The 27,065-nt window shown below is 38.8% G+C and overlaps 4 protein-coding genes across 4 annotated transcripts; 2 read left to right on the forward strand and 2 right to left on the reverse strand.

The window, feature by feature from the left end:
• Positions 1-699: 699 nt before the first annotated feature.
• On the forward strand, positions 700-1,457 carry LOC149019922 (glutaredoxin-C1-like). Its single transcript, XM_089146847.1, has one exon. The coding sequence runs from the start codon at positions 791-793 to the stop codon at positions 1,157-1,159; it is 369 nt and encodes a 122-aa protein (XP_089002973.1). The 5' UTR covers positions 700-790; the 3' UTR covers positions 1,160-1,457.
• A 2,442-nt stretch (positions 1,458-3,899) lies between these two features.
• Positions 3,900-14,523, reverse strand: LOC149019923 (RNA pseudouridine synthase 7-like). Its single transcript, XM_089147924.1, has 12 exons — positions 14,219-14,523; positions 14,073-14,116; positions 13,853-13,930; positions 13,236-13,336; positions 12,965-13,052; positions 12,784-12,862; positions 12,526-12,608; positions 11,352-11,417; positions 8,857-8,913; positions 7,149-7,274; positions 6,589-6,833; positions 3,900-4,384 (listed from the first exon to the last, which is right to left on the reverse strand). Exons 1-12 carry the CDS (start codon positions 14,307-14,309, stop codon positions 4,282-4,284), a joined length of 1,161 nt encoding a protein of 386 aa, XP_089004050.1. The 5' UTR covers positions 14,310-14,523; the 3' UTR covers positions 3,900-4,281.
• A 37-nt stretch (positions 14,524-14,560) lies between these two features.
• LOC149019924 (membrane-anchored ubiquitin-fold protein 3-like) lies at positions 14,561-19,129 on the forward strand. Its single transcript, XM_089147925.1, has 4 exons — positions 14,561-14,910; positions 14,995-15,217; positions 16,405-16,575; positions 18,798-19,129. Exons 2-4 carry the CDS (start codon positions 15,088-15,090, stop codon positions 18,851-18,853), a joined length of 357 nt encoding a protein of 118 aa, XP_089004051.1. The 5' UTR covers positions 14,561-14,910; positions 14,995-15,087; the 3' UTR covers positions 18,854-19,129.
• Positions 19,130-20,095: 966 nt separating this feature from the next.
• On the reverse strand, positions 20,096-26,243 carry LOC149019925 (glutamate-1-semialdehyde 2,1-aminomutase, chloroplastic-like). The gene is made up of 3 exons (XM_089147926.1): positions 25,961-26,243; positions 22,979-23,152; positions 20,096-21,311 (listed from the first exon to the last, which is right to left on the reverse strand). The coding sequence occupies exons 1-3, from the start codon at positions 26,141-26,143 to the stop codon at positions 20,244-20,246; spliced, it is 1,425 nt and encodes a 474-aa protein (XP_089004052.1). The 5' UTR covers positions 26,144-26,243; the 3' UTR covers positions 20,096-20,243.
• Between the last annotated feature and the right edge of the window lie 822 nt (positions 26,244-27,065).

The following is a 27,065-nucleotide window of genomic DNA, read 5'->3' on the forward strand; positions in this document are numbered from 1 at the left end:
AATGGAAACCTGTAAAGGAAAAGAGTCTGAATTAGAAAACTAGACCTTTAAGAGGCTCTAGGGTTGGTTTAATTAAAATGCGCATGGGAGATGGAACTGATGAAAGAAACCAGGCTTTGCTTAGTTAAGCCCAGTGGACATGGGCAGAGCCAGTGGCTCTGTCCACTCTCTCTCTCTCTCTCGCCTTTTTATCTGTAGCCGACAACAAGGACGGGGACAGCCGTCTATAAACCAACAAACCTTCTAGATAAAGCCTGTCTCATGTCTCAACATACATGTCATGTCCATCCATCATGGATGATGCATCATCATCATCATCATCCCATCAAAGCTTAAATGTACTGTATCCTTTTCGGTTTGTGTGTGAAAAATCTTAAATATCCTCTTAAGTACGCAAAAAAGTATATTCCCAACGAATAAAAGCTAAACATTTCGTGACTCACCCCATTACGTATACTGTGGGCCCGTGGGGCCAGGTGACTGGTTGTGTTTGCTTCTAAATCCCCATTCTTAAGGCTTTTTATGGACTTAATAAATAAAGCCACACTGCTTCCATTAATAAAGGAAGAAATTAATTACTTACACCTTTTTTGTTTTTTTCTTTCTTTTCTTTTTCTTTTCAAGCCAAACGATCCTTTACCTCATCACTCTATAAATACTGACTTAACTCTTCCGTCATTCCCCACTGTCCCACTCTCATTCACTACACATTCCCTCCTGCTCACGCCATTAATCCTTTCTCTGCTTGTAGCTGAGTTCTGCTTCTCCCCATCTTCTTCGTTGATCGGCAATGCATTACCAGACTGAATCGTGGGGTTCATACATGTCAAGAGGTGCAAGCGACCCGCTCGAGCGAGTTCAGAGACTTGCCTCTGAGAACGCTGTGGTGATCTTCAGCATCAGCAGTTGTTGCATGTGTCACGCCATCAAGAGGCTCTTCTGTGGAATGGGTGTGAACCCTACTGTGTACGAGCTTGACGAGGACCCAAGAGGAAAAGAGATGGAGAAAGCCCTCATGAGGCTTCTGGGCACTACTCCTGCTGTCCCTGTCGTCTTCATCGGTGGAAAGCTCGTCGGAGCGATGGACAGAGTCATGGCGTCCCATATCAATGGAACTTTGGTTCCGCTTCTCAAGGAGGCCGGAGCTCTCTGGCTCTGAACTCCTCAAGGTTTCTTACGTCCCTAGCAAGCATGGTAGAAGATTCGACGGTGATGAATGAAGTTCATGATAGTTAGTTAGTACATGAAAAAGGAGGAGGAGATGAGTGGGTTTGTTTGGTTGCTCTCTTCCGTTTTTGGTTATTTCTCTTTTTTTATTTTCTTTTATTTTGTGGGTACTGGGTTCTTCTTCTTCCTTTTGGTTATTTTCTAATGGATGTTGCAGAATGCAGAGAGACCTGTAGTCAATCCCTCTTCTGTATAGAAAGAAAAGGAAAAGTTGGGGAAAAAATTATTCATAGTTGTCTTTAATTGCTCTCATTCTCTTTTTTTGTTTATTGCGACAACAGTTTCATTCTTCTCTCTTTCTTCCTTCGGCTACTTGTGTTTGTGTGTGTTCTTTGTTAATTTGTTAAAATTTTTGCCACTGAAGATCGAGCTCGACAGAAAACCATAGCTAGGTAAGAGGATATTATGAGTCATGACTCTTTTATCCGAATGAGTTGTATGGTTTTGCGCCGGAAAATTCGCAGGATTCACTCCACGTGGTTAAAAAATGATGACTCGCCATCGTTAATTGACCTATAGTTGACTGGGTATTTGCCACGTAGGATAGCAGGAATTAGGTCGGTGACTCGTCGATGGAGTTAACTCAGGCCTTTTGAGAGGGGTTTCGCCTTTCGCGTGCGTGATAGATTCTTTCCCATCGTTAGCGACGTAGCGTTAGCCGTTAGGCCGTACGTCCACGTCAGCTAAGTAATATCCTTTATGTCTGTTTATCGTACGAAACCGTTGTGGCGACGTCATTTTCAAATAGAAAAGACAAACTAGATTTTCAGGCTAAGGCGGAATCGGACCAGAACGCTAGCTCCACGCGTAGTACATCTGACCCGCCCCTTCATCAGCTCACGGCGTTGGCGAAAGCACGCTCTGATACTCGAATCGGCGCATGCGGATCTCTCGCGTTTCAAGAAAGGGACTCCCATTCCTTTCCTGCTGGTTCTATTGTTGACCGTGACTGTGACAGTTACTGAGAGGTGTTGGTTGGATACTTGGATTGTTCCATTACCAGACCCCATCTTTTCTCTAGCACGATAAAAAGATGATCCTTCGGGGGGAAGGCTAAGGACCATCCAACGGCGTTAGAAAGACCACCTGGCTTCTTTTGTCGAGACCTGAATGCTGTCCATTTAATGCACAATACCTGCTGTCAGCCATCGAGAATTAAATCTCAACCATCCATCTTGTAGATGGTCAAAAGCGAGACGAATTCAATCTCGACCGTTGGCAATACAATGTAAAATACACAACATTGAAGTTGAACAAAGATTCTTTGGATTAGACCCTCCCTCTTTGGCAATCGAGGAAAATTTCGTTTTGAGGCAGCGAGAATCCCTCGTTTACAACTATGGATCACCTCCCCCATTGAAAAAACACATACTGTTATATTTCTTTATTACAAATTTAGATGTGTGTCACTTCTAAATTTTCTTTAACTATTATTCAAATAGTATTTGACGTGAGGAAGTGTTAGGAATAGCATGTGCTCTTCGAGCTTTTTTTTTTTTTTTTTTTGGTTAAGAAATTTTCATTAAACGAAAGAAAAAAAAAAAAAAAAAAAGAACCCGTGAAATAGCATAGGCAACCGGAGAGCATAACTCCTGAAGCTAAGGAATGAAAATAAGCCAAACCGTCGTACACGGGATCGACAGGGCCCTCCTTGCAAGAGCATCCGCAACTGCGTTTATCGCTCTTGGAACAAAGTGAAAAGAACACAAGAGGAATGTCAAGTGAATGTTTCTAAGACACTTTTTTTAAAGTTTTTTTTTTAATATCTTTTTAGTTTTATTTCGAGTTCACTTTATACATATTTATGTTGAAGCAAGTAGAAAAACTATACAGATTGACATGCTCAAAATATTTCACCCAAAAAGGGTATAATATATGCGCTTAACCGTTACCTTAAACCTTCTCCCTCACCTAACATAAATCTGCTTGATGCTTTTGAGATTTCCTTAACATAAAGCAATTACTACAATAGCCAACACAGATTTTGCTTGCAGGGAAGTTATGCTGGAGAATTTAGTTTGATTTTCGGTTAAAGGAAAAAGGAGAGAGCAATTAGTCGGTAGCAACTAGTATGAACTCTACAAGTTGCCCCCTATGATGAAACCTTTGGTGGATGACATTTGTAAGTTGATAGAAAGTTTTTTGAATTTTGTGATTTCTTATGTACTAGGAAAGCTAATGTATTAGTAGACATCCTAACTTTGAAGACCCTTTCGGTTGAGAGCTCGAAAAAATGATGTTCCAATGAATAGTTATTAGAGCTTTGTTCGACCACATCTTTTGTTTAGAAATAATGACAAAAGAAAGGAAAAAACTAGCATGAACTCCACCACAAATACCACACAAAAAAAATACCATAAAGGTCTCATTTATCGAAAATAAAGACCTTTAGGTCGTCAGTGGAGAGATTCTTGATGCTCCAATAATAAAAGAAAACTTGAACTTTTTATTTATTTATTGGTAGAGACGGCTTGAAAAAATGCCGATGTAGGTAGGTTTCCGTTACGTGAAATGAAATAATATCGAAATTTCAAATAATAGGACTATGGAAAATAGTACTAAAATTGCGTACGAGGGTTGTGCTTAAGTGCTGCGCATTGAGATTCGACAATCCGTTTTGTTTTTTTCTTTTGTTTTCAGTCAAGTGTATTTGAAATTTGTCAAAAAAAAAAAAAAAAAAAAAAAAAAAACCAAAACAGGTGGTCGAGATCACCAGAATTTATCCCAACCATATGCAGCACTGAAGCCAAACGCTGTGTACGTACCCAAAAGAAAGGTATTTTGAAAAAAAAAAAGAAAAAGCTGAATTGAAATCTAACATCTAATTCTTATATCAGAGGAATAAATCAAACTAAGATCTAATTGAACTCAGAAAGTAATAATGATGAGTATATTTCATTCCTTACACTCAGAGAAGATGCTGCCGTTATCTCTCAGTAATCGACTGGCACTGAAGATGCTTCACACCTAGCACATATCTGTGCTAAGAGACTGATTACTGATGCATGACTTTGCCACCTCTGTGAAGAAGAGAAAGGGGGGGGGGGGGGGGATTTAACTAAGCGATACCCAATCTGGATTAGGACATTCATAAATCCACCCAGGCCCTGAGTACTTAACACAATGAAGCCACAAACCCTCTTCATGTTCATCATATCTGCAAAAAAGAAAAAAAATTAGCAATACGTGATGAACAATAATGCAGATAACATTGATTATCATAGTAAGAACATTTTATGATCACCAAATGGAAGACTAAGCACCACTTTCCAATTTGACATTAATTTTAAGTAGGGTTATCCAAATAAATTCACACACATGTACCTATGGACACTGACATCAAGGAATTCTCAATGGACTAAGTTTTCTTGTCCATCACTTGTATTTTATAGGTAGTGCAGAGTTGTAGCCTACTGATTGTCGTATAGCCGACATCGTACCTATAAGAATGTGAAAAGCTGTATTCATATGCAGCAGCGAATTTTATTTGCAAGTCAAAATATTTCATTTCCTTCCACTAAAAGAAGTCAAGGATGAAACAAAGTCAACTATGTTTTTGGAGGTAGTGGGTGTGTAGGGGGTCTGGAAGCTGTAAAGACTCAGTTCAAGAATACAATGGAACAGCTCTCAAAAACATCCACTAGACATGCAATGAGAACTGGATAGGAAATCATCTACAACTATAAAATTGGTTTCTATTCCACAACCTTATATGTTCATTTCTTTCATTCAAATAGGCCTTCCAAGACACCACTGAGAGACGCATCACAGAAAATTCATGTTCCTTTGGTACAGAATAGAAAGGCAAATATGAGATCCTATCCAACATCACGCAAAACCATTACTAGAACTACGTATTGTGTACTACACTAGTGATAATAGTAGATAATGCTGGCTGTCTGAGATTTAAAAATTAGTCCACGATTAATATATATGTTGAGAATTGCAACAGCTTGGTGCATAAGTTTCTATTTTTGTACTGACAGATTCTGTCTACAAATAGAAAGCATGAAAATTAGTAACAATCTTAAAATAGAAACTAAGTAGAAAAGGAAACTTTGATTCTCTAAAACTTGTGCACCAAGCTTGCTCCCAAAATAGAAACTTGTGCACTAAGGTTTCTTCTCCAAATAGAAACTTCTCAAAAATAGAAACTTGTGCAACTTGTGCATCAAGCTGCTGCAATTCTCAACGATTTAAATTTGGTTTCTGGCAGAGAGAAGAAGAGCTTCAGGGCAATGCTGTACAGTAAAGGCAAAGATAGACTTTGTCCAGAAAGAACCCAACACCATGACATAACAATCTACAGGTGAAAGGAAAGTACCACTTTTTTGGACAGTAAATTTTTCAGCTAATACTAACAAATTTGACCTTACAATAGTTAACATGAATTGACTGCTTCAGTAGACTGCTTTACTTGCTTGGCTTCCTGCTTTTAGCTATTATTGTTGGCACTTGGGAGTTCTCTTTTATGAAGCCATTCTCTTTCTAGGATTTTCTTATGGTAGTTACAAAGCAGACAACAAGGTTATTATTGCTTTTGTCCATCCACATGTCCAGCAGTGCCATTTTCGCTCTGCTGTCGGTGATGATGCAGACAATTAGAAGGTACACTAATTATAGTGGTAATAAACCTAGGGTTGAGTTACATGTGTATTGATACTTTGGATGAAAGGTTTTTATCATAATAGACTCCTAATAAACCAATAAAAAGGTAGAAACAAGGAATATGATATTTACTTTATCATTTAGTTTGCAGTGGACTAGAAGTTAATGGAAACAGCCTCCATGCAAACTAAGGATAAGACAACATACATTTGCCCCTCTTGGACCCTGCAGTATATGAGCCTTGTGGACTGGGATAATCTTTTTGGTGCAGTCCTAGTAAGCATAGGAGTCGTTTTTAAGTCTTTCATTGGTCCGTTAAGTGCTCAGTCTGAGTAGTATACACACACACATGCGCAAGTTTATGAAAGTATAGCAAAGTTTTCCCAAGTTTGGCTGCTGTAGACTATAGGTGAGGCTTTGGTGGATTCCAGGCCTGAGGTTTAGGAGGATTCTTAATTTGCATCTTCATTCCTCCCAGATCTTCTATATTTCAAGCAATTTCAAAAATCCTATTAACTTGTCAATGATTGGCTTTTTAATGCAGTACAAATGCAACAAATTTCCCTAGTAACTCTGCAAAGTAATGTCAATGCCATACCAAACACTTGACAAAACTATATGCTAAAATTCTCAATTTATGAAAGCACTTAGTAACATACTATAGCATACATTCCACATGTGCTAACATAAATAGCCCAACTTAGACAGTAAACGTTTAACAATGCTCAAAAATCCAACTACTGTAAAACTTACCCTTTAGGATCCAAATTGGGACAATTAGTACACATAGGATCAATGCTGAACTCCTCAGAGGAATTATCTTCAAATTCATCAGGATCAGCATTACAAGAAACATTACATGTAGGAGAATGGTTTGAATTAACTGCAGCAGCTCTACCAGCTGTTTTTCCTTGAGTAGAACGATCCGCAACGATATTAGAGAGGTAAAGCAAATCATTGGCTATGGGGTGGCCCATATATCGCAGGTGAACACGAATCTGAGCATTCAGGGTCATCAAGATTATTCAGCCTAATTTAGAATTGTTTACCAAAAAAAAAATAAAACATGACTTTAATCATAAAAAATTATTTTTGCCTATTGCAAATGGAACAAGAATTCAATCATAGCACAGCAGATATTAATGCAAGTCTGTCATGTCCTTCACAAACGAGAGTTTGTAGAGTTATAAGAAGATAAATGCAAGACTTGATACAACAAAGAGGCCCTTGATCAGTGACTGAAGGGGTCCCTGGTTACAAATATTGGCAAAACCAATTCAGGCTACCAAAGGAGTCGCTAAGTTATGAATTACCTGATGAGTCCGGCCAGTGATTGGCTCACATCTAACAACACTATGAGTACCATTAGTACTAATCCTTGTAAACTTTGTACACGCAACCTTGCCCTTCAAGGCAGGCCCACCATAACTGTCTCCCTCCTGCATAAAAGGCAAAACTTTCTTTTCAGCCTAAAAAGTAGTAACTTTCATAGGACACCACCGTCCAGAAAAAACTTTTAATAATCAGCAAAATAGCACATGCTGGTCCAATGCAGAATGGAAATTGCATTATTGTATACATAAAAGCAACTTCTTCAGATGATTTTTTTCTTCTTCCCAAAATGTTTAGATAACTACAATCTAATCATTATGCTGGTTCATTTTTTAAAATTTCAAATCCCTCTCTTTTTAAGTAATTGTCATCGATGCAATTTTCATCTGTTTTTGTTAATTGGTCAAGTTTCCATCCATTCATGTGCTAAAACACAATACTAAGTTGCCCTGAACTCTTCTTTGGTATTTGAATCCTAAATTAACAGCTCCAGCATGTAGAAAACCCAAGAGAAGGTCCACTCTGGTCCTCATTTTGAAATTCCAAACCCTATGCTGACATTCATTTGAAACCTAAACCCATGCCCAAATCCAATCAACCTAAATCAGCCATAATACAAATTCCCTAATTCCAGTGCCCTTCATTCAAACCCCATCTACCCTATTTATGATGCCTATATGAATCAGCCAAGCAAATGACCATTCCAAAACTTGAGGCCATTCAGGAGGTTAAAACTAATGTCACGCTACAGTATCTATGATTGAGATTTCGCTAGTGTGCTCTTCTCTTGGTGTTACTAGGTTCAGTTCTTAGCCTCAGATCCACCAATTCAATCGATCTGAAACTTTCATCAAAGATTCCTTCCCATGAGACTTAGAACTCAACTTTCTTTTCAGGCTTTTCAATTAGCTCAATTCTGATCAAATGCTTTTCTCTTAAATCTGGGCTTCATTTCTGTTCTGGTACTGTTTTAGCTTCTTTAACCAGTATTACATTAGCAGCCCTGAATTTAAGTTTAGGTCTTTTAGCAAAATTAACATTTGAGCCAATCAATCTAGGGTTTAAGTTGGGCCTAGTTTGTGGAAACAGCCCTAAATTTCAGCCTATACCAAGGAGAAACCACCGGGTTCTGATGAGAACTCTCAACCAACAATATAATTATGATAGGAACAATAAATAGCAGCAGTACTGCTATAGAAATAGAGGGAAAAAGAATAAGAGAAGAAAACCCAAGGAAGAAGAAAGACCAGATAAGGTTTCCAGACAGGAACAGAGGTGGGGAGACAGAACAATCACAGCATAAAACCTGCGGATAAGCATCGAAATTCTACTCAAAACCTGAAACCTGTCCAACTTGGACCACCCATATCTATTTAAAGTGTTTCAAACAAGAAAACAAAACCCTTTCAAATTCTATAACTTAGATGAAATCAAACCCAAACACTACCTTTTGCTTGCTAACAAGATAAAGATGAAAAGAAAACAAAATATTGAGATATTTCAAACTAACATGTTTGTACTCTGTATGTTCCAGATCAGTATTTGCAGACAACCCCCCCCCCCCCCCCCCCCAAAAAAAAAAAAAAAAACACACACACACATAGAGGGAAAACCCCAAAAAGATATATAGATAAAAGGAAGTAACTAGCCATATTCAGTAATTGGGAACAGGCTGGACAGAACCCTTACCTCAACTGAGCTCCTTCCTTCTCTGGCATTATAATTGACATTGACATTGACAACTTGCTGGAAAGAAAATTCTGTCCAAACATCAAACAGGGAAATTCTACAATGTTGTTTTCTTAATAAGGAGAACATGGTAAAACTAAAGCAGCATATTCTAGAATTGAAAACTTCATGGTGACAGTTAACAAATTATTTATACCAAACTTTACGCAACAAATGGTATCATGGACTCAAATGCTAAATAGTGCATAACATGAGCAAAATAAGAATGGAAACAATCCCTTAACCAAATCTTAGTGGGACCAACATGTGCATGAAAAGTGCAAAACCTTCTCCTAATGAACAACTTCAATAAAACAGTGAGAAAAGTTAAGGAATCAGTCAAAATCCACTGGACAAGGTATACTCTTAAGGACTATCCTATGTTCTGTAATCACACTGCTTTTAGGCCCCCTGGGGAGACCAAACCCTTTGAATAAAGGGTCCAATCTGCATGCCTATTCCAATAATTAGACGCCCAATGGCCCAAATAAGTACTGGAACTGCATCACCAAAAGCATCAACCCATCATCCAAACTTCAAGAAACCTTCACCAATAGCCTATGTAACACTCATTTGACCTTTCCCTGCCATCAAACCATAGTTTTGGCCTAAAAACCCTAAGTTGACCTGCCCGAGCTTACCAACTCATCCTAGACCTAGATATAGGCTCCTAGTGGGTCTCCAACAAACCTAGGACTACATCACCCACGCAACCCTGTCCAACAGTAAAAAGGCACTCCACGATGTCCACGTACATACACAAACAGGCCTAGAAATGCTGAGGACATGCAAAAGCCTCATTAAAAGATGGCACCTTCTCCTAGCAAGCAATGGCTTTTATAGTACTGATAGCCTAAATTTAATCTAGCCATTAACTCTGCATCATTAAAGTCCTGCTGAATCTTCAACCGTTCCAGATTAATAGTGGTAGGAGGCTGACTGAGATATTAGCAGTTTCTTTTGGATCGAAAACCACATTAACTGGAGAGAATGAAGTTATTGCTAATTGGGATATTTTGGGTAGAAGTAAATCTACAAACCCAACAAGATAAAGCATCCACAGCCAAAAGAAACTAGGGGAATTCTCATGACTTAAACTCCAAACAACCATATATGAAGTTGAAAATTGAGATACCCTTCCTTAACAAAGAATTCTACAAAGACAAATGGTAGTTAAGAAACCCCGACAAGATCAAGCATTATCATTGGTTTACAAAGATACTGGGAGATTTCCAATCTTATGTTGATGCAGCCTTTGCCCACCTTAGATCAGTCTATCTATCATACAAATGTTCAACCGAGCCTATCATATGAGTGTTCAATTGTCTAATCTAATAATACATAGAAAAATACATACACAAAGAAAAAATACCTCTTTGATGGAAGAGGGGGGGGGGGGGGGGCGCATCCACTGATATTTCTATGCAGAAGCAAGCAAAGGTGTGTTTGTCTTTCTTCTTCCCAGAATGCCCAAACCCTCGGTGAACTAAGAATGGAGGGGGAGTCAGGTATTAAGACCCAGAGAGTTGCAGCTCCCTGTGCCATTGGAGAAGAAACAAGGGTCTTCTCCCTACCATCCATGGGCCTCCTTCGAAAGCCCGACAATTATGTTCTTCATAAGAGAATCTGAAGAGGAACAAGCCATGGTCTAGCAGAAAGAACTCCAGAGACCTGTTGGCTTCCACTGCTTGGTCAAGGAGATGTCAATGATAGGGAAAGGAGGTCGAGAGCCCATGAAGTGGCCCACAAGGCAGTAGCCCTAGAGGGCGGCTTCATCATCAAGGACACCAGCAGGGAAAATGGGACTTTCTGGCTGTCAAACAGGGAGGGAGGCCAACATGGGAGGACTGGTGGGTGGTGACGAAAAAAGAGGACCAGGATAAGGAGGGTAGGGGGTTGGGGGCAGAGTTGAGGTGATCAAAGAGGTGGAAGGAGCAGAAGGGGAAAGGGGCCGTGAGGGTCATGGAATTTCTCGCTAATATAAAACATAAACAAAAGATATTATCCAATACCCCAACCCCTTGGAAAATAATGGAACTTCTTAACAGTTATCACCATCATCAATTATTCATTTTAAGTTTTGCTATATGTAAAGCCCAGCAGAGTCATAAACGCATAAACATTCTTCATATGTTACTTAACATCTTTTCTGTAGATGAATCATGTTATGTGGTGCTTCATATCTACTGTAAGTTGTTGTTCAAAATGCACCCAGATTCTGGAGATTGGCATGTGAGTCATACACGTATATACATTCTTCAAATGTTACTTCATATTCTTTTTTTCAGGATGAATCATGTTACATGCTACTTCATTTTATTTTAAGGTTTTGTTCAACATAACCAGATTCTGGAGCAATGTATGGTCACAAGACCACCTAGCTGCTAAGAAATAAAATAAAATAAATAATGAACTTTCACCATGAAGGATTCCCATCTTAAAAAGTGTAAGACTACCTCTTCCTCTGGAAATAAGCCAATAACTTTTGCAACATACTGTTTATGCACAATCCCGTCCTCAATCTACAACACAAGCAACTGACCTCTAAACAATGAGAAACAGAAAACTTCTCAATAAATATGTTATCAACAATTTCAACAGAGAAACAAAACCCAATAAGCAAAAAGCAGAATGTCAGAGCACAAACTAAACTGATCTTAATTGTTTTCTAGATGTTGGATGAATTGCATTGATGTATGTGTCCATCGAACCCAATTTAATGTGATTAAATTAATTAATACATTTTCATACTCATATGCTTGTTATGACTATTTGGATAATATGCAGGTGTCCACTTTACCATTATTCATTCACAACTACGGATAGGTTTGGGCTCTATATTCTAAGGTTGCCACACAGTATGTTTCCCTTGTTAAAGATTGCTCATGACAGGGAAGTGTCCCTATGGTGGTGTAGTTGTCAGTCTCAGTTTAGTTCCCTTGTTAGGATTTAATTAGTTTACTTAATGGTCCATCATTTGAGTTGTACTGGGTTCTATTTAGACTCTGTTTGATGTATCTAAACATTGCACTGATTCTATTGTAGAACCAATTCTCCAAATCTCTCTCTATTTTCTTCTTCTTCGGATTCTGATTGGTATTTTGAGATTTTGTAACATGGAATCAGAGCAAAGAAGAAGATTATATAGAATCTACTGTGAAGTTCTACTGCTAGAGTTAAAAGAAATAATGAGGAAAAGAAGAGAAGGGGGAGGGGGGGGGGGGGGGAGGCGGGATGCACCTTTTTCTATTCTTTTACATTTTAAGTTTGTATCAAGATATTTTACCAAGACATTGAAGACATTGCTTCTTCCAAAAGTGATGAAGAACTCTTTCTTTTCTGCTGATAAATGATTCAGAAAAATCTTCATGGTGTGATTGTTCGTTACCAATTGTACACATGATCCCTAGAATTTTAACAATATGGTGTGTCCATAAAACATACACTGAAACAGATTGCTAAGATTAAATCCATAAAGATACATAAGAAGCTCAACTGTACAAACAATTATGAGCATGGAGACTCATTTCAAACAAGCAATAGTTGTAGATTCTATTTATTTTCATATGTGACGTAAACATGGCAGAGGCACATTCATGCACCACTTCCCAATAGCAGAAACGGGCTGACCTGTTGCCTAAATGCATCTGCTCTAGCTGCAGTTCTTGCTAAGATAAGAAGTCCAGAGACCATACGATCTAGTCGATGCACAGCTGATAAAAACAGTTAAAGGGAAAGCGAGGAAGCCAGAGAGCCACTTTAGTTTTGAAGATTAAGCAGTAGACTATAATGAAACCAAAGATTAAATGTGATATATGAAAGAAGGAAATCAAATCCATAATTATGTCTGTAGATTTACAATGCTTATAGATTGAGCTATTTGGATACGAAACAAAGGGGACAAGCCATGTTCTGCCTGAAGGATGCCAACAACAGTGTTCTTACGATACTGACCACATGGATGCACCTACATAAAAATAAATAAAAGAGAGAGAGAACCTGAAGTAAATCGGAATACACTGAAGTACAGCTTAAGGATCATAACAGGCATCAAGTATTGGTGACTAACCGGAACAGATGCTGGCTTATACACAGTCAGAACATCAGGTTCTTTCTGCAAAATTGAGACATCCCCAGCCAATGCTGGTGGTTCATGCCTGCACCACTGACTCTGTATCAGTCATTTCCATTTTACAGCTTATTATTTGGACATGGCAATTCAGAAGTTATTTGAGGACTGGGAAGGAAAATAAAAGAGATGAGAATACCATTTAATCAACATATAAAATTAATGCAAAGGTCAAAGTTTAGCAAATGGAATTCTAAGAGGCACACCAAACCTGTGCACGAAGTGGCTTATCTTCTGTGATGGTTGAACTATGTAAGAAACTGATACATTTTTTCCATCAACTTGGATCCTCCCACACTTTACAGCACTTACCTGTAGTACTCAAGACCAAAAGAAAAAGTACAGATTTCAGATAGCCTGACATGACACAACAGGGATATATTGCACAGGCCAAAGTTCATATTTACATGTCCAGAAAAGAGCATATAGGTAAGCAGGTTGTTATAATAAGATTGTTACTAGATCGAGTGCAGTAGATAAATCCCACGCATTCAACAGACCCACAATGGGGGACCAATTCACAAAATTAAAAAAGAAAAAATTATGATGATCATCTAATTTATAAACCAAGGGCCCTTTTCTCGTGGACATATTTTTTCTTTTATTGGTAGAAGTGGACACCTTTTCCGCGAGAGAAGAATAATGAACTTACAGGAGGATAGTTGTAATAACTACATGGCGATTTTCAGTAGATCGCATGCAAGCCCATTTTACAGACATTGAGGAGAATGATTGCACGAATTGAATCAAGAATACGGACACTAAAGTTAATGTAAATGAAACCAAGCAAATCCAATTAAAAACATATCTAAGGAAGTACAAACATACATAATAATCGTAAGGCCTTCCTTTGAACTCTTCAGCGAACAGATCAACAATGGTTTTCCCGGCCCATCGTTTCTTAACCTACGCAAAACAATAAAAAGCAAAATAAAAACAGAATAAAGTACGGCCTCGATTGATCCACTAGGGTTTTTCTACTTCATCATCTTTCCCTGTTTTCTTAATATCCATCACGACATCAAGAACGTCCTGATTGTGTACTTACATGACAGATGAACTCGAAGTAGTAGGGCTTGACGTAGCGTCTCCCTGCAGGACTCCCGCCAACATTTGAATTCTTAAAATTTTTCAGACAATGGCGCTAATACAGAGAGTGACGAAACAAGAGTTTGAGCTTGTTTGAATATTTACCGTTGCGGAAGATGTAATCATGGAGCTCCGGAGGGTTTGCTGGGGTTTGCCAAACAATATCTGTCTCTGCTTCCTCTCTAGTTCTCTTCATTTAGGAATCACAGATACACGGCACGACGATCGCTCCAGTCTGCAATCGCATACGCTCAATGGTTCTGAATCGAGAATCGGGGGGCCGAAATTTTTAGAGAAGAATCGGGGACCGAATCGATCCTGCAAAATTCAATATCGGCAAAAGACTCGATCTCAAAATCCAGCCAAACTTAACGATCCGGTCCAGAAAAAGCAGAACCCTAGAATTGCTCGATGCGGCTGGAACATATGATTATTCTTCAGCATGTGAGCAATTACTTTCTTAAGCCAGTGGAAAACTTCCAGTCCACATAGACCGGGTTTAAAGCTTTGAACTCCCAGAGGCATTTTATTCTTTTCTTGTGTTCTGTTAAACCGGACCGCGTTCTTTGATCTTCCTCACTCCAGAAAGTTGTGAAAAAAAGGGAGCAAGGGTATCCGTTCAGAAGACCAGAAAACAGCTAAAATGGCCACTTCAATCCACTCTAGGATTTCAAAGCCTTATTATTTCATGATTATTTGACTTCAATATCCAAATTTCTTCTATGGACTTCTGTTCGCAACCTATAACAATTGGTGAATCGTTAGTCGGGAGCAGCTCTGTTCATCTGCTTCTGAAGGTTAGTGTTCTTTCTGGTTTTCTGCGTTTCTGGTGGTTGAAATCTTGAAACCCTAATTCACTTGCTTACGGTATACGGATTCAGGTGTGCTTGATCTGGATGGTATGTTGATTCATCGAGTAGGAGGAACTGACAACAATTAGTTGGTGACTTTGTATCTTGATTGGTGGAGTTCTAATGCCAGAAGAAGACCTTGTTGAGCTTAAGTTCCGGCTGTACGATGGGACAGACATTGGACCTATCCAGTATTCATCAGCCTCGACTGTTGCCATGCTCAAAGAAAGAATCGTCACCGAGTGGCCGAAAGGTTAGCAGTTGCTTTCTGTTGACATATGATCCTCGTCGTGCTTGTGACATGATTTTATATTTTTCTCTGCTTATTTCACGCTTTACATAGCCTGTGATGGACTTGGGATTCTAAATTGCATTTATTCTCTGCAGTCAGGTTGACTTCTTTTTGTCACGCAGAGTAGACTTTTATTGGGAACTTTTGTATTCTATTCCCTGACTCAATTTAATTACGCTCGGCACATCTCTACCAGGCATGTTGTCGTTAGGCTGCTAGTGCTCCACTCAAGATGAGCATGGAGAAAAAATTGGAGGTCATAGGTGGAGATTGTTGTCACTGAAGCTTAACTCATCTTAGTCTAACTGGCTGAGAAATGTTAATATTTATTCATTATGTTTTCTTATGTCATCATAATTATGTTGCTGGATCAAAATGTAGTCATGGAGCTTGAAATTAATTTTGATATGTGCAACAGTGCTGCAATTTCCTTGCATCAAAAGAACAACTACGCTAATTTTCATTGGTTGGTAGCTCATATTGGCTATCAAGAAACAGAGACTATGTAATCAGCTGTATATTGGTGATTGAGGATGCTAAATATAACTTGGTTTCAAAAAAGTGACGGCATTTTTCTGCTGCAAATTAGGTCAAACAATGTGGTCTGTGCACCTGAAGGCTGGCATGTTTATAGGTTGCTTTTGATGAAGATGCTGCTATAGATCGAAATACAAAGAACAAAGCCCTCAACAGTGTCACAGCTTACCAAAATTTTGAACTGTGGGAATGAATAAGCTGTGCCTACAAAGACAAGTAATAAACCACATTTAAGTTTTTCAGTGCCCAGAGTACCCGTTCTAACCCACATGTTGAATTTACTTGTGTTCTGAAGTTAATAATTTACGACTCTACCTCTCCTTCACATTGTTGCAAACCTCAAGATGTTTACCATTTTACTATTCGTGCTTGTGAATTGAATCTTCTAATACTTAGGGTGGCCTGTAAGTGATCCAGTCAAGGTTGACCCTACCTGTATTGCATACTACTTCCGTAGGCCTAGCTTCTATCTGCATTTAGGAGGCCCAATGCATGCGTTACCCAACCCAAATCTTGTTTCCATTAAAATAAACCCAATTGTGTTTTATGTGCATCATTTGTTCATTATTATTGCTATTTGGTGTTGTCTTGATTGTGCTTGTCCATTGCAGATAAGAAAATGGTTCCAAAAGAAGTGAATGATGTCAAACTGATAAGTGCTGGGAAAATCTTGGAAAATAACAGGACTGTTGGTCAGTGTAGGACACCATTTGGTGATCTCCCAGGAGAAGTCATCACTATGCATGTTGTTGTTATGCCATCTCTAGCAAAAACAAAATCAGGTAGTTATATCTATTCCAAAAGGTTTTGATTCAATAATCCTTTTCCTTGGCAGATTTTCATATTCTCTTACAAGGTTGTTCCTTTCCTTGTTTACTTATTGACAAAATTTAGTCTTTGCAAGGATCAATGTAGCCAACCTCATTTAGTTGGGATAAGACTGAACTGCTTTGTTGTTGTTGGGCAGCTTTGATGATGGTACCATGAATTGTCGTAATGTCTGAAGTTGTTTGTATGTTGGTTTGCTTGAAATCCTTGCTATTTTTGCCGCATAATTCACATACTGGGATGCTTGTCAGGGTTTATTATTGTTGCCACATCAACATTGTTGGATTCACTCCCCCACTCGTGTCCATCTTGGGTAGGAGAAGGTCAGCGTAACATGAGCTATTGAAACTTTTGGGAGCCTTGAATTTTTTTTCTCACTTCTTTTGAAAACATGGAAGAATTTTTCAACTTTCGCTAAACGGAATGCTTATGTGGTGATTCAAACATTGGGTATGCAGTAGCCGTCTGGATTGGTGAGTCATATCAGATTTGATCACTAACCCCTCCGATTTATGTGCATCCTTTGATAGTCTCTATACCTTGATGCAGTAGCCGTGGCCTGCTGGACCAACATCATCCACTCTGGAACCCTGACTAAGGTTGGGCTTAAACCAGTTTTCTGGTCTGGGAAAGACTGAAATTTATTTTTAGTAAAAATATTAGTATTCTTTATTTAGAGTATTGTAATTGCTTGGGTTGATAATATAGGACTATCTTGTTGGTTTTTTCCTTTTCTCGGCATTAGCTTGATAGGACCCCTTAAATTCAGCCCTAAATGGATTTGCTCTAACTCGTACTCACATCAACTGAATGGCATACGCTGATGATGAAGAGGAAAAGTAAAGGGATTAACACATTAAACTCAACCACTGTAGTTGATTAAGCAAGACCCCAATACAATGATCTTCCCAAACCTGAATATACCCTTTGAGCTACCCCAACTGAGGGTCTTCCCTCCCGCAAGGAAGCCCTACACAAGACACTAATTGAATCCCCCCTTAACATTCCCTCTCTTCCCCTTAGTATAGCCCCTCCACAATCCTAAGAAACTACTTTCCACGTATGCTAGTATGAGATCCCATCCCATGTACTCTACCCCTACAATGTACACCACTCAATATTGGTGTCTTAACATAGCTCAAGATGGCAGTTTCCTATTTCATCTAGTTTCTATTTCTGAGACGAGGCTTATTGCCTATTTTATTATGTGAGGCACTCTCACCTTTGAGATTTTGAAATTGATTTGTTTCAAAAGCAGTTTAAAACCAGAAAACAGAGAAGAAATGGAGAGACGAGAGGAGGATGAAGAAAAAAGGAAGGACGGAGAGCTGCAATGGTTGCAAATCTCCCCCTCATGCATGGAAAATATTATCACAGAATTAGATTCAGACAATAAATTGAAACATATCAGGCCAAATCTAACTTTGCTAAACTAGATACGAAGGAAATCTGGAAATATATCAGTGTCAAAACTAATCTGCGACACCTAGCTTGACATTCAAGTAACTAGAAGTAAAAAAGTAAAAGGTTAAAATCCTACTTCTACCCAATATCATTTAACATGATTAACAAAGAGTTTTAGTAGAGAAGATCCAGCATGAGTTCTAAATGTGATTTTTCCCTTCTCCTCCTCCTTCCTATTCTCCTAATTCTCTCTTAGTACAGCCCACCTCAGCAGGTCTTCTCAGTCTCTGCACTACCTCCTTCCGAGTCCTAAATTTTTCGATGCCTTTTAAGTTTTAATACAGTCCTTTAGGACTAAATCTTGAAATGTAATGGAGCGTGTCTATGCTACGTTACCCATGTAAAAATTTGAGTCCTTTCTCACTGGCTATGTGACAGAATTAGATTTGCCTACAGATTCCATGTGGGCATGCCCGTCCATAAAAATTGCTATCTGAGCACATAGTTCTAATACACGCATTTTGTTCATCTGTTGAGTGTGGGCCTTAGTTGCAACAGTAAGTTTGTTCCTTTGTGACCAAGTGGTCATGGGTTTGACTCATGATAGCCTTTATGAGGAAGCAGGAGTAATGCTTCACACATTATGAATGTACCCAGACCCTGCATCGGTGGGAGCCTCTTGTGCTGTACACCTTTTGTACTTGTTTCAGTTGTAAATTTCATTGTACAGATATTCTGGTTGCTGACAATTACTCTGGGCTTTTGTGAACAGAAAAGAAGGTTGATGGTTCGCCTAGAGAAAATGTCTGCACTTGCTCCATATTGTAATGGTAATAATGGGATTGGTGGATGCAAAGTTGAGATGCTGGTAATGTATCCACTCCATGAGCCATGAATTGCTGGAAGGATGTCCTTCGAAAAATTTCTAGACTGGGGTGTTTCATAATCATTGGAAGGATTTTCGAATGACGTTGATTGTATACACGGTGGTTTTTTATGTCTATCGGTTACTGTTCTCTTTCTTAGTGAACATTGGGGTTGATAGTATGTGGTGGATCAAGTCAGCATGTTCCTGGTATTTCGAGAGTTTTTTTCCCTCTGTCTTTCCCCCGGTTCTTTTGGGGCGGGATTTTTGCTTTTTTTTTTTGGGAAGGGGAGGGGAGGGGGGGGGGGCGGCAGGAAGAAAGGCTGTTATGCTGTGAAAAAATGCAGAGAGTTCTCATCCATGTTACTTTTCTTATTTCAGTGATTCTTGAACAGGGAGGTGCAGTTGACATTGAGTGTTATCTGATTGTGATGAATTGCAGAGGCCGAGTTAGCTGCAATTCCCAAATGAAATATTCACCCCCACTTAAATATCCCTGATCTTCATGTCCGGATGGCCTTTTTCCAAGTCGCAATCGATTTCTTGATGTAGCTGACGTGATGATAGGACCCTGGTATGTGGATAATTCAGTTGTGACTTCTAACATTTGAAGTCGCAATATCCAAATGCCTTCATGTGTGGCTTTGTGATAACCAATTTCTACTATGTTATTGTAATTCAGTTAAACTATAAGTAAACTTGTTTCGAGAGTTGACTAAAATATACATGCATTCCCAGCCCAGCCCTGGTGTGGTCAGGTCTATTGCTGCTTGTCTAGCTAGGATGGAATGGACCACCAAAACCGAAATTACTTCCTTAATATTGCAGGAGGGCACTAGATCTTTCGTCTCAGAAAGTATATTATGAGAATTTAGCAGATCACATACAATGGGAGGGAAAACTGCCATATTGTCGTCCTATATTATGTTTTAGCTTAGTTTAAACTCACCCAACGCTGGAGTTAGCATCAAATCTGCTTTCAAGAGTGGAAGTTAATTGTTGATTTGGGTTCATTCAACAACGTTAGCTAGTCTATGGTTTGAAAAAGGGGATAAGGTAACTCCCTCCCAAGGGTGGGTGAAGCACCTTACAGGGCAAGAAGTCAGGGATGAGAACATAAATAAGTTTTGAATCGTTAGGGCTTCTACCTACGGTCTTTCATAGAAACATTTAAATGGAAATTAGCTGCAAAACCAGCAAGGATCTACAGGGAATTTTTTTGGGGGTAAAATTACAGGGAATCTTCTCACGGTACAAAAAAAAATTAACTGTTAGAACACCTACAAAACAACCTCGTGCCAATTACCAAATGGCAACTCAACAAATGATAATCTAAATAACACATACAAACGTCTAAAGCTGGTGGAAGACCTTCTCAGCTGCTTCTATTGTCCTATTAATGTCTTCCTTAGTATGAGCCAAGCTTGTGAACCCAGCTTCAAACTGTGAGGGAGCAAAGTACACGCCCTCCTCCAACATTCCTCTATAAAACCTGGCAAACTTCATGGTGTCACTCTTTTTAGCGTCCTCAAAATTGTAAACAGGCCCTTCTGTGAAGAAGAAACCAAACATCCCACTAGTATGACTGCCACATAGCTGGTGCCCTGCCCTCTTTCCAGCATCTAAAATCCCCCTAGTGAGTTCTCCAGTTATCTTATCCAAGTACTCATAACTACCAGGCTCCATCAACCGCTTGAGTGTTTGGATGCCAGCAGTCATTGCCAATGGGTTCCCACTCAAAGTCCCAGCCTGATACATGGGTCCTGCTGGTGCCACCATCTCCATAATCTCTCTTCTACCCCCGTAAGCACCAACCGGGAGGCCACCACCAATGATCTTTCCAAGAGTGGATAGATCAGGGGTAATTCCAAAATACTCCTGAGCCCCACCATATGCCAAACGGAATCCAGTCATTACCTCATCAAAGATGAGGAGAGCACCATTTTCTTTTGTAATTTGCCGAAGAGCATTTAGGAAGCCAGGTTTGGGTTCTATGAAGCCAGCATTTCCGACAACTGGTTCAAGAATTATAGCAGCAATCGCTCCTTTTTCTGTCTCAAAGAGCTTCTCCACAGATGAGATGTCATTAAAAGGGGATGTAAGGGTGTCAACTGTGGCAGCTTTGGGGACCCCGGGGGAGTCTGGGAGTCCAAGGGTGGCAACCCCACTGCCAGCTTTGACCAGGAAAGGGTCAGCATGACCATGGTAACAACCCTCAAACTTAATGACCTTTTGACGGCCAGTGAAGGCACGGGCCAGGCGGAGCACACCCATGCAGGCTTCTGTACCCGAGTTCACAAATCGGACCATCTCAATACTTGGAACAGCTGAGATCACCATCTCAGCCAGCATGTTCTCTAGAACGCATGGTGCACCGAAGCTTGTACCCTTCATCATTGTCTCAGCTAGGGCTGCAAGAACCTGCACATAAAGGGTCAAAGACCAATTCACAATGCAACACAGATAAAGACAATATCTCCTAGCAAGAGGGTATCACGAGAGTGGGTGCAAAGTAAGTAGCTTTGAACCATACTTAGATGCATCCTAAAATTTCTGGGCTAAATTTGACGACCTTAACCATCCAATTTATCCTCTTGGAAGCCAGAAGGAATTCGGTAAGCAAACTAGGAATTAAACGACATCAAATTGTGATCATTATAACCCTGAAAAGGTTCTTTTTACATGAAGGGTACTCATTATCGGCCCCTCAAGCCAGCTATTGCATTTTGGATGATGATGATATGAAACTTCAGTTACATTTATTTGCTGACAAAAAGACGTGGCCACTGAAGAAGAAATTAGCATCGAGTCTACTAACATAGTAACAGAGCTATGTCCTTATGGTAGTAGTGGGGACCAGAAATCCTCAATTAGGGCACCAAATTTCTAAGGAGGTTAGAACTGCTTGTCAAGAATGACTTTCATCTAAAAATCCCTCCTGAAAATAAAAGCACAGGTTTTTCCCCTTAGAAAGGGTCAAAAAAGGTGTTATGAAAGTGTCTGCTGAACCCACATGTTAGACTCATAAGCAGTATATATTGTTGGTTGGAGACATCAGCAACCCAGTAAATTGGCTTTGAACATTAATTAAAACACAGTATTCCTATTTTCAAAAGTTATAAATGTATTCCTCAAAAGGAGAAAAAGATAAAGATCTTAAATAGAAAAATGTCATGCACCTGAAATGACTACAGCCGTATTCATCAAGTAGCTAAATTTACATGGCCGAAAATAATATCTTATGAAGCAATTTATCAAAATAAGTATTCTCCCTTCCAACCCACCCCCCCCCCCCCCTTTTTTCCTTTTCCTGTTCTTTAAAAGGCAAGAAAGGGTTTAGAGGGGCAGAAAACTCCCTTCATGCTATTTTAGTGTAGTCCATTACAGAAAATGACCCCAAAAATTTTCAAAGAATAAATATATACTATTTTATAATTTATATATTTATCTATGGAAAGTGTTCTTTTAAGAGCAAAAATTGAAAACCATATTTTGGTTGACTCTTTCAAATTGCTGAGGGGAGAAAGGCAAACGTCCTTGAAGTGCAAAAAGTAATTAAAGGAGTTTCTTATTGACACCCCTCAAGGTGTCAAATAATTTGTAAACAAAATCTGTATGACAGTGACACCCTTTGACTGTACAAATTAATGTCATATACACATTATAAAGCACTTTCTATAACCCCTAATTTTTTTCAAAGAAGAGACTTCAGGAGTAAGACAAGAAACAATTAAAAGGAGTCAAGTTCTAAGTACTCCTATACAGGCATCATTCAGATACTCCCATGAATAAATAGGTTTGAGCCATTCTCCTTTATATAGAAATGGAGACAAAATAAGGATATGGAAGACATGTACAAGTCAAACCAGTCAAAAATGTTTAGTTCATTGCAGCACCAGCCAAATCTCAAAAGATGTCTGAGGCAACTAACCATAAACAGAAATACTCTCAACAATGTAAGAAGAAAAATGGAATTCTTATGCAAATGCTTACTGCATAAATATCCCAATAGTCAGCTGAATACATACAGAATAGTTGCTTAAACACATGCCAGGTTTATGTTAGAAAGCATGAAGAATGAACATCACCTTGTCATCAGCATGACCTATGATTGCAGGGCCCCATGAACCAACATAATCAATGTATTCGTTGCCATCAACATCCCACATGTGCGAGCCTTTCACAGCGTCAATCACGATTGGTTGCCCACCAACTGATTTAAAGGCACGGACAGGGGAATTCACTCCACCAGGCATCAATTCCTATTGCCATGATTGTCACAAGTTGAATTAAGTATTTGCCTCTCACGTTCATGATCAAAAGAAAGGGGGGAAAAGCAATAAAGGAGGGGGGGGGAACCATTGAGTTAGAAACATCAACAACAGAAGGTATGAACTAACGGACCTTTATGCTGTAGGTGTGCTTGACAAACTAATAACACTACTCTCCCAGTATGGCAGAATCCTACTCTCCTCTATATTTCAGCTTTTCATCCTAGTTGTCTACTTTTCTTTTATAAGCTAGGGGCAAATCTTGAGAAAAACCAGGCAAAAATTTAAGGATCCATTTTAAGATTCAATATGAGAATATGACCAAAACAAGTCTACCAGTTTCAATGAATTATGAAAGTGCACCTTCTGAATAGAGACCATTATTCCTGAACCTAGAGTTCCTTAAATGAGAAGGCAATGGTAAGGCAGGGTAAGGCAGGGTTTTGGTTCTATGCCCCTCACAATATTGGAAACTTCACTTCCTTACGCGACCTATACAGAACCTAACATTATTTCTTTGCAGGATGATACAATCCACTATCTAGTACTTTGTTGTAGGTATGCCTAGCACTGCAAGAAGCAAGGACAGAGTTACAAGCAACTAGGAGTGAAGACCGCATCTATGTACAAGATTATTTAAGATGCTACACAGCTGGCTCTGGATTACATGGAACTTTCACTGGGGAAAGAATAAAAAATTAATTTTGTGACTTCACTGGATCCCACCAATTTTGAGGCTTTCAGGCAAGACCAAACCAATGTTGGCACGTATCTGTATCTAGACTTTCAAAGGAATTGCATCTCCTCCAAATTCGCAAATAACTAATTAGCTTGTCTACGTGGGCTTCTGGATGAAGCCCATGACCAAAGACATACCAACAACCAGAGAAGAGAAGCTCCTTGGCAGATAAACTACATTAGTTCAAAGGTCCATATGTTAACAGTCAGCTATCCAAGCAGGGTTCACAGTCAAGGCAGATGGAATTTTAATCAATATTTGGATAAATACTCAACTCATCTCAACTCAGCCATATTGCAACTCAAGGGGGTCAGCTACATTAATCCTTACTCTTCAATAAGCTCCATTAAATTTTCAAGGCCTAAACTAGATGTCTTTCCTTATCATCTCAGAGTCAATTCAGGTCTGCCCTATATCTTTTAGCTCCTTCAATTTGAATCCAACCATTCCTTCAACTGGAGCACATAAAGTCCTCCATTTTACATGGGTATACCACCTCAAATGACTTTCTTGCAGCTTATCATGTACTGGAGCTACTCCCAAATCATCTCTAATTCATTTATTCCCTACTTTATCCTTCATAAATTGACCACACAACCACCCAAGCAAGGTAGTTAGAGTTGGTACTTGGGTTATTTTCCATAAGACACATTCTAGGGTTCAAGCCTCTGTTTGGGTGCAGTTTTGGACAACACACTAATCCTTTGAACTAGATGCCTCTGGTCTGATTCTACACTTTGCATTGACTGCTTATGCAGATTCTTAACTAAGCCATATCCCCAACTAAATAAGAGCTGCTCTGTGAACCCTAGTTTCCTAATCATCAAAAAAAATTTAAGATGCCAATCAGTTCTATTTATATAATATGTCCCAGTCCCACAGAAGCATCAAAATAAAAAATTAAACAGAGATATTTAGTCATCCATATGGAAAACATCGTTTTGGCAGCTCATCAGGGCTCAGTATACCAAAGGCAACCCAGAGATTTATCACTCACATTAACCATTAAAGTAAAATTAATATGGACTCACATGCCGTCATAAATGGTAATCTGAACCCCAGAATATGATTGTGATTATAAACAAGTTCCGCCATTAAATATCTCAGTTCTAATAACAAGTTACTGTTCCAATAACATACAGTACAACAAAATCAATATTAGCTTGGAGCTAACTACTCAAAGTGCAAGGAGAAGGCTAAACCAAAGGAACACACAGACGCTGCTTATATGAATCTTTTTAGGTTGAATCTTCACAGTATGGGAAAATAGTCTATGGATTGTGGCAAAAATATAAATAAATAAATAAATTCATGTGTTAAGCAATATAATCTTCTGCGGATATCATTATCCGCTTTTGCCATCAACAGGATCCGACAACTCAAAATTCACCTTTGATAGTATGTTGGACCAACAGAATTTCCCTGGTAAATTCTATACATCCATTGAGATCCCACAGAATTTCCAAGGGACGTTAAAAAAAGAAGAAAAAAATGTTGCACAAAAGTATATCTTTTAACAGTTACTTTTATCTGCCTCTCGCTACAGGAACTAGTTCAGAAACCAAAACTTCAAAGCTCTCAGCAGTATGCAGGGATATCCAAAACCAGACGAACTAAAATATTCAACACCCTCCACCCCACACCCCAAAAGCCACCCTCAACAAAGCAAGTGCCTATGATAAGAAGGGATTTCCATTGAAGACATGAAATGAATTGAGATATGGTCAATGCCGATTTTGGATATTAGAAAAATAATAATAACAAAATCTACTTTTACTTATCATTTGATGATCGCACAAAATTTCTGGATGAACGAGATCATCCTAGTTCAACTTACCATAATAAAACAGGTTTCAGAATTGGATAAAAACGCCAACGCTCGGTCAGTAACATATTTTCCCTTATTGAATTATCTAATAACGCTATTCGGAAAACAAGAGTGAACTACAGGATTATCATTACAGAAAAGACCCATTTGGACAGTAAAACTCGAAACGCAAACCTAATTAGCATGAAAACCAAAAAGAAAACGAAGAATATAAAAGAAGGGCTTTTGGTACCTTGGCAGCATTAAATATTTCTTCGGATTTCTGAAGCGTGAACTTCTTTTTCTCGACTGAGACTGCCATTTTTATCTGGGAGGAGATGCGGCGCGGAGAAGGCCGGGAACGGCATGGACTCGAAGAGTGTCCGGGTGAGAGATTGGAACGCCATGAGAGACCAACCCACGATGTAGATGCCATTGATTCGTTTCCTCCTCAGTATCCTCAACTTCGCTTTACTCGGTCCCCTTCGGTCCGAGAAGATAAGATACCATTACCTGCTAAGCTAACTCATCTAAAATGTTAGCTAATTTACCTACCCCAAAAAAAAATTTTAAATAAGTCGGGTTGTAAATTTCTACTCCGGCGGGCGTCATGACAAGAGATGCTGGCCTACGCGAATCTGCATCATCCCAGTCATGCACCCGCATGATTCTTCTGGTTTAATTACATTCATCTCCATGATTATAGGTTTGTCAATTATCTATGATCTTGAGGAGATTTCAACTGTTAAAACTATTATTATTATTTATGATCTCAAAGGGACTTGAATTGTTGATCTTTTTTAATGCGTTAATTTTTCTAATATAAATTGAAGTTCTAATCATGAAAAAATTGTAAATACCTCTTGGTTAAAAAATCATAGTTTTACCATTCCTGTGATATATGCAATAGTCTCTACCCTCTAATAAAAATTATCCATTGTAAAAAAATAAATTTTGAGATTATAAACTTCTAAAAGAAATCAATTATCACCAACTTTGATCGAAATTTAAATTGACTGATTTGACCATTAATTTTGATTTAAAACATTAGAGAAAGATCATTTTGAGTTACACTGGAGGGGTTAGTAATGACATAAGACTACAGTAGTGGGGCTCACATCAGCCTTTCATTTGGATGGAGGATTTTTTTTTTATTTTCTTTTCTTTTTTTTCGGTGATATGATTAAAGAGGATCATAAGATCATTGCTATAGAAATGAGTTACATATGCTATCCAAGAGTTGAGAATTGTTTTTTGGTCGTAAATGAAACAAATTTATTTAGAAAAGAGAACCTCTTAATGAACTAAGCTAAGGATAGAAAATGAAAAAAAAGGCCGCTTTGTTAATGCAGGGTTGG

The sequence above is a fragment of the Hakea prostrata genome, chromosome 3 (genome assembly GCF_041222555.1).
Source record: "Hakea prostrata isolate BN-2017 chromosome 3, UWA_Hpros_2, whole genome shotgun sequence".
In the NCBI taxonomy this organism is placed as follows: domain Eukaryota; kingdom Viridiplantae; phylum Streptophyta; class Magnoliopsida; order Proteales; family Proteaceae; genus Hakea; species Hakea prostrata.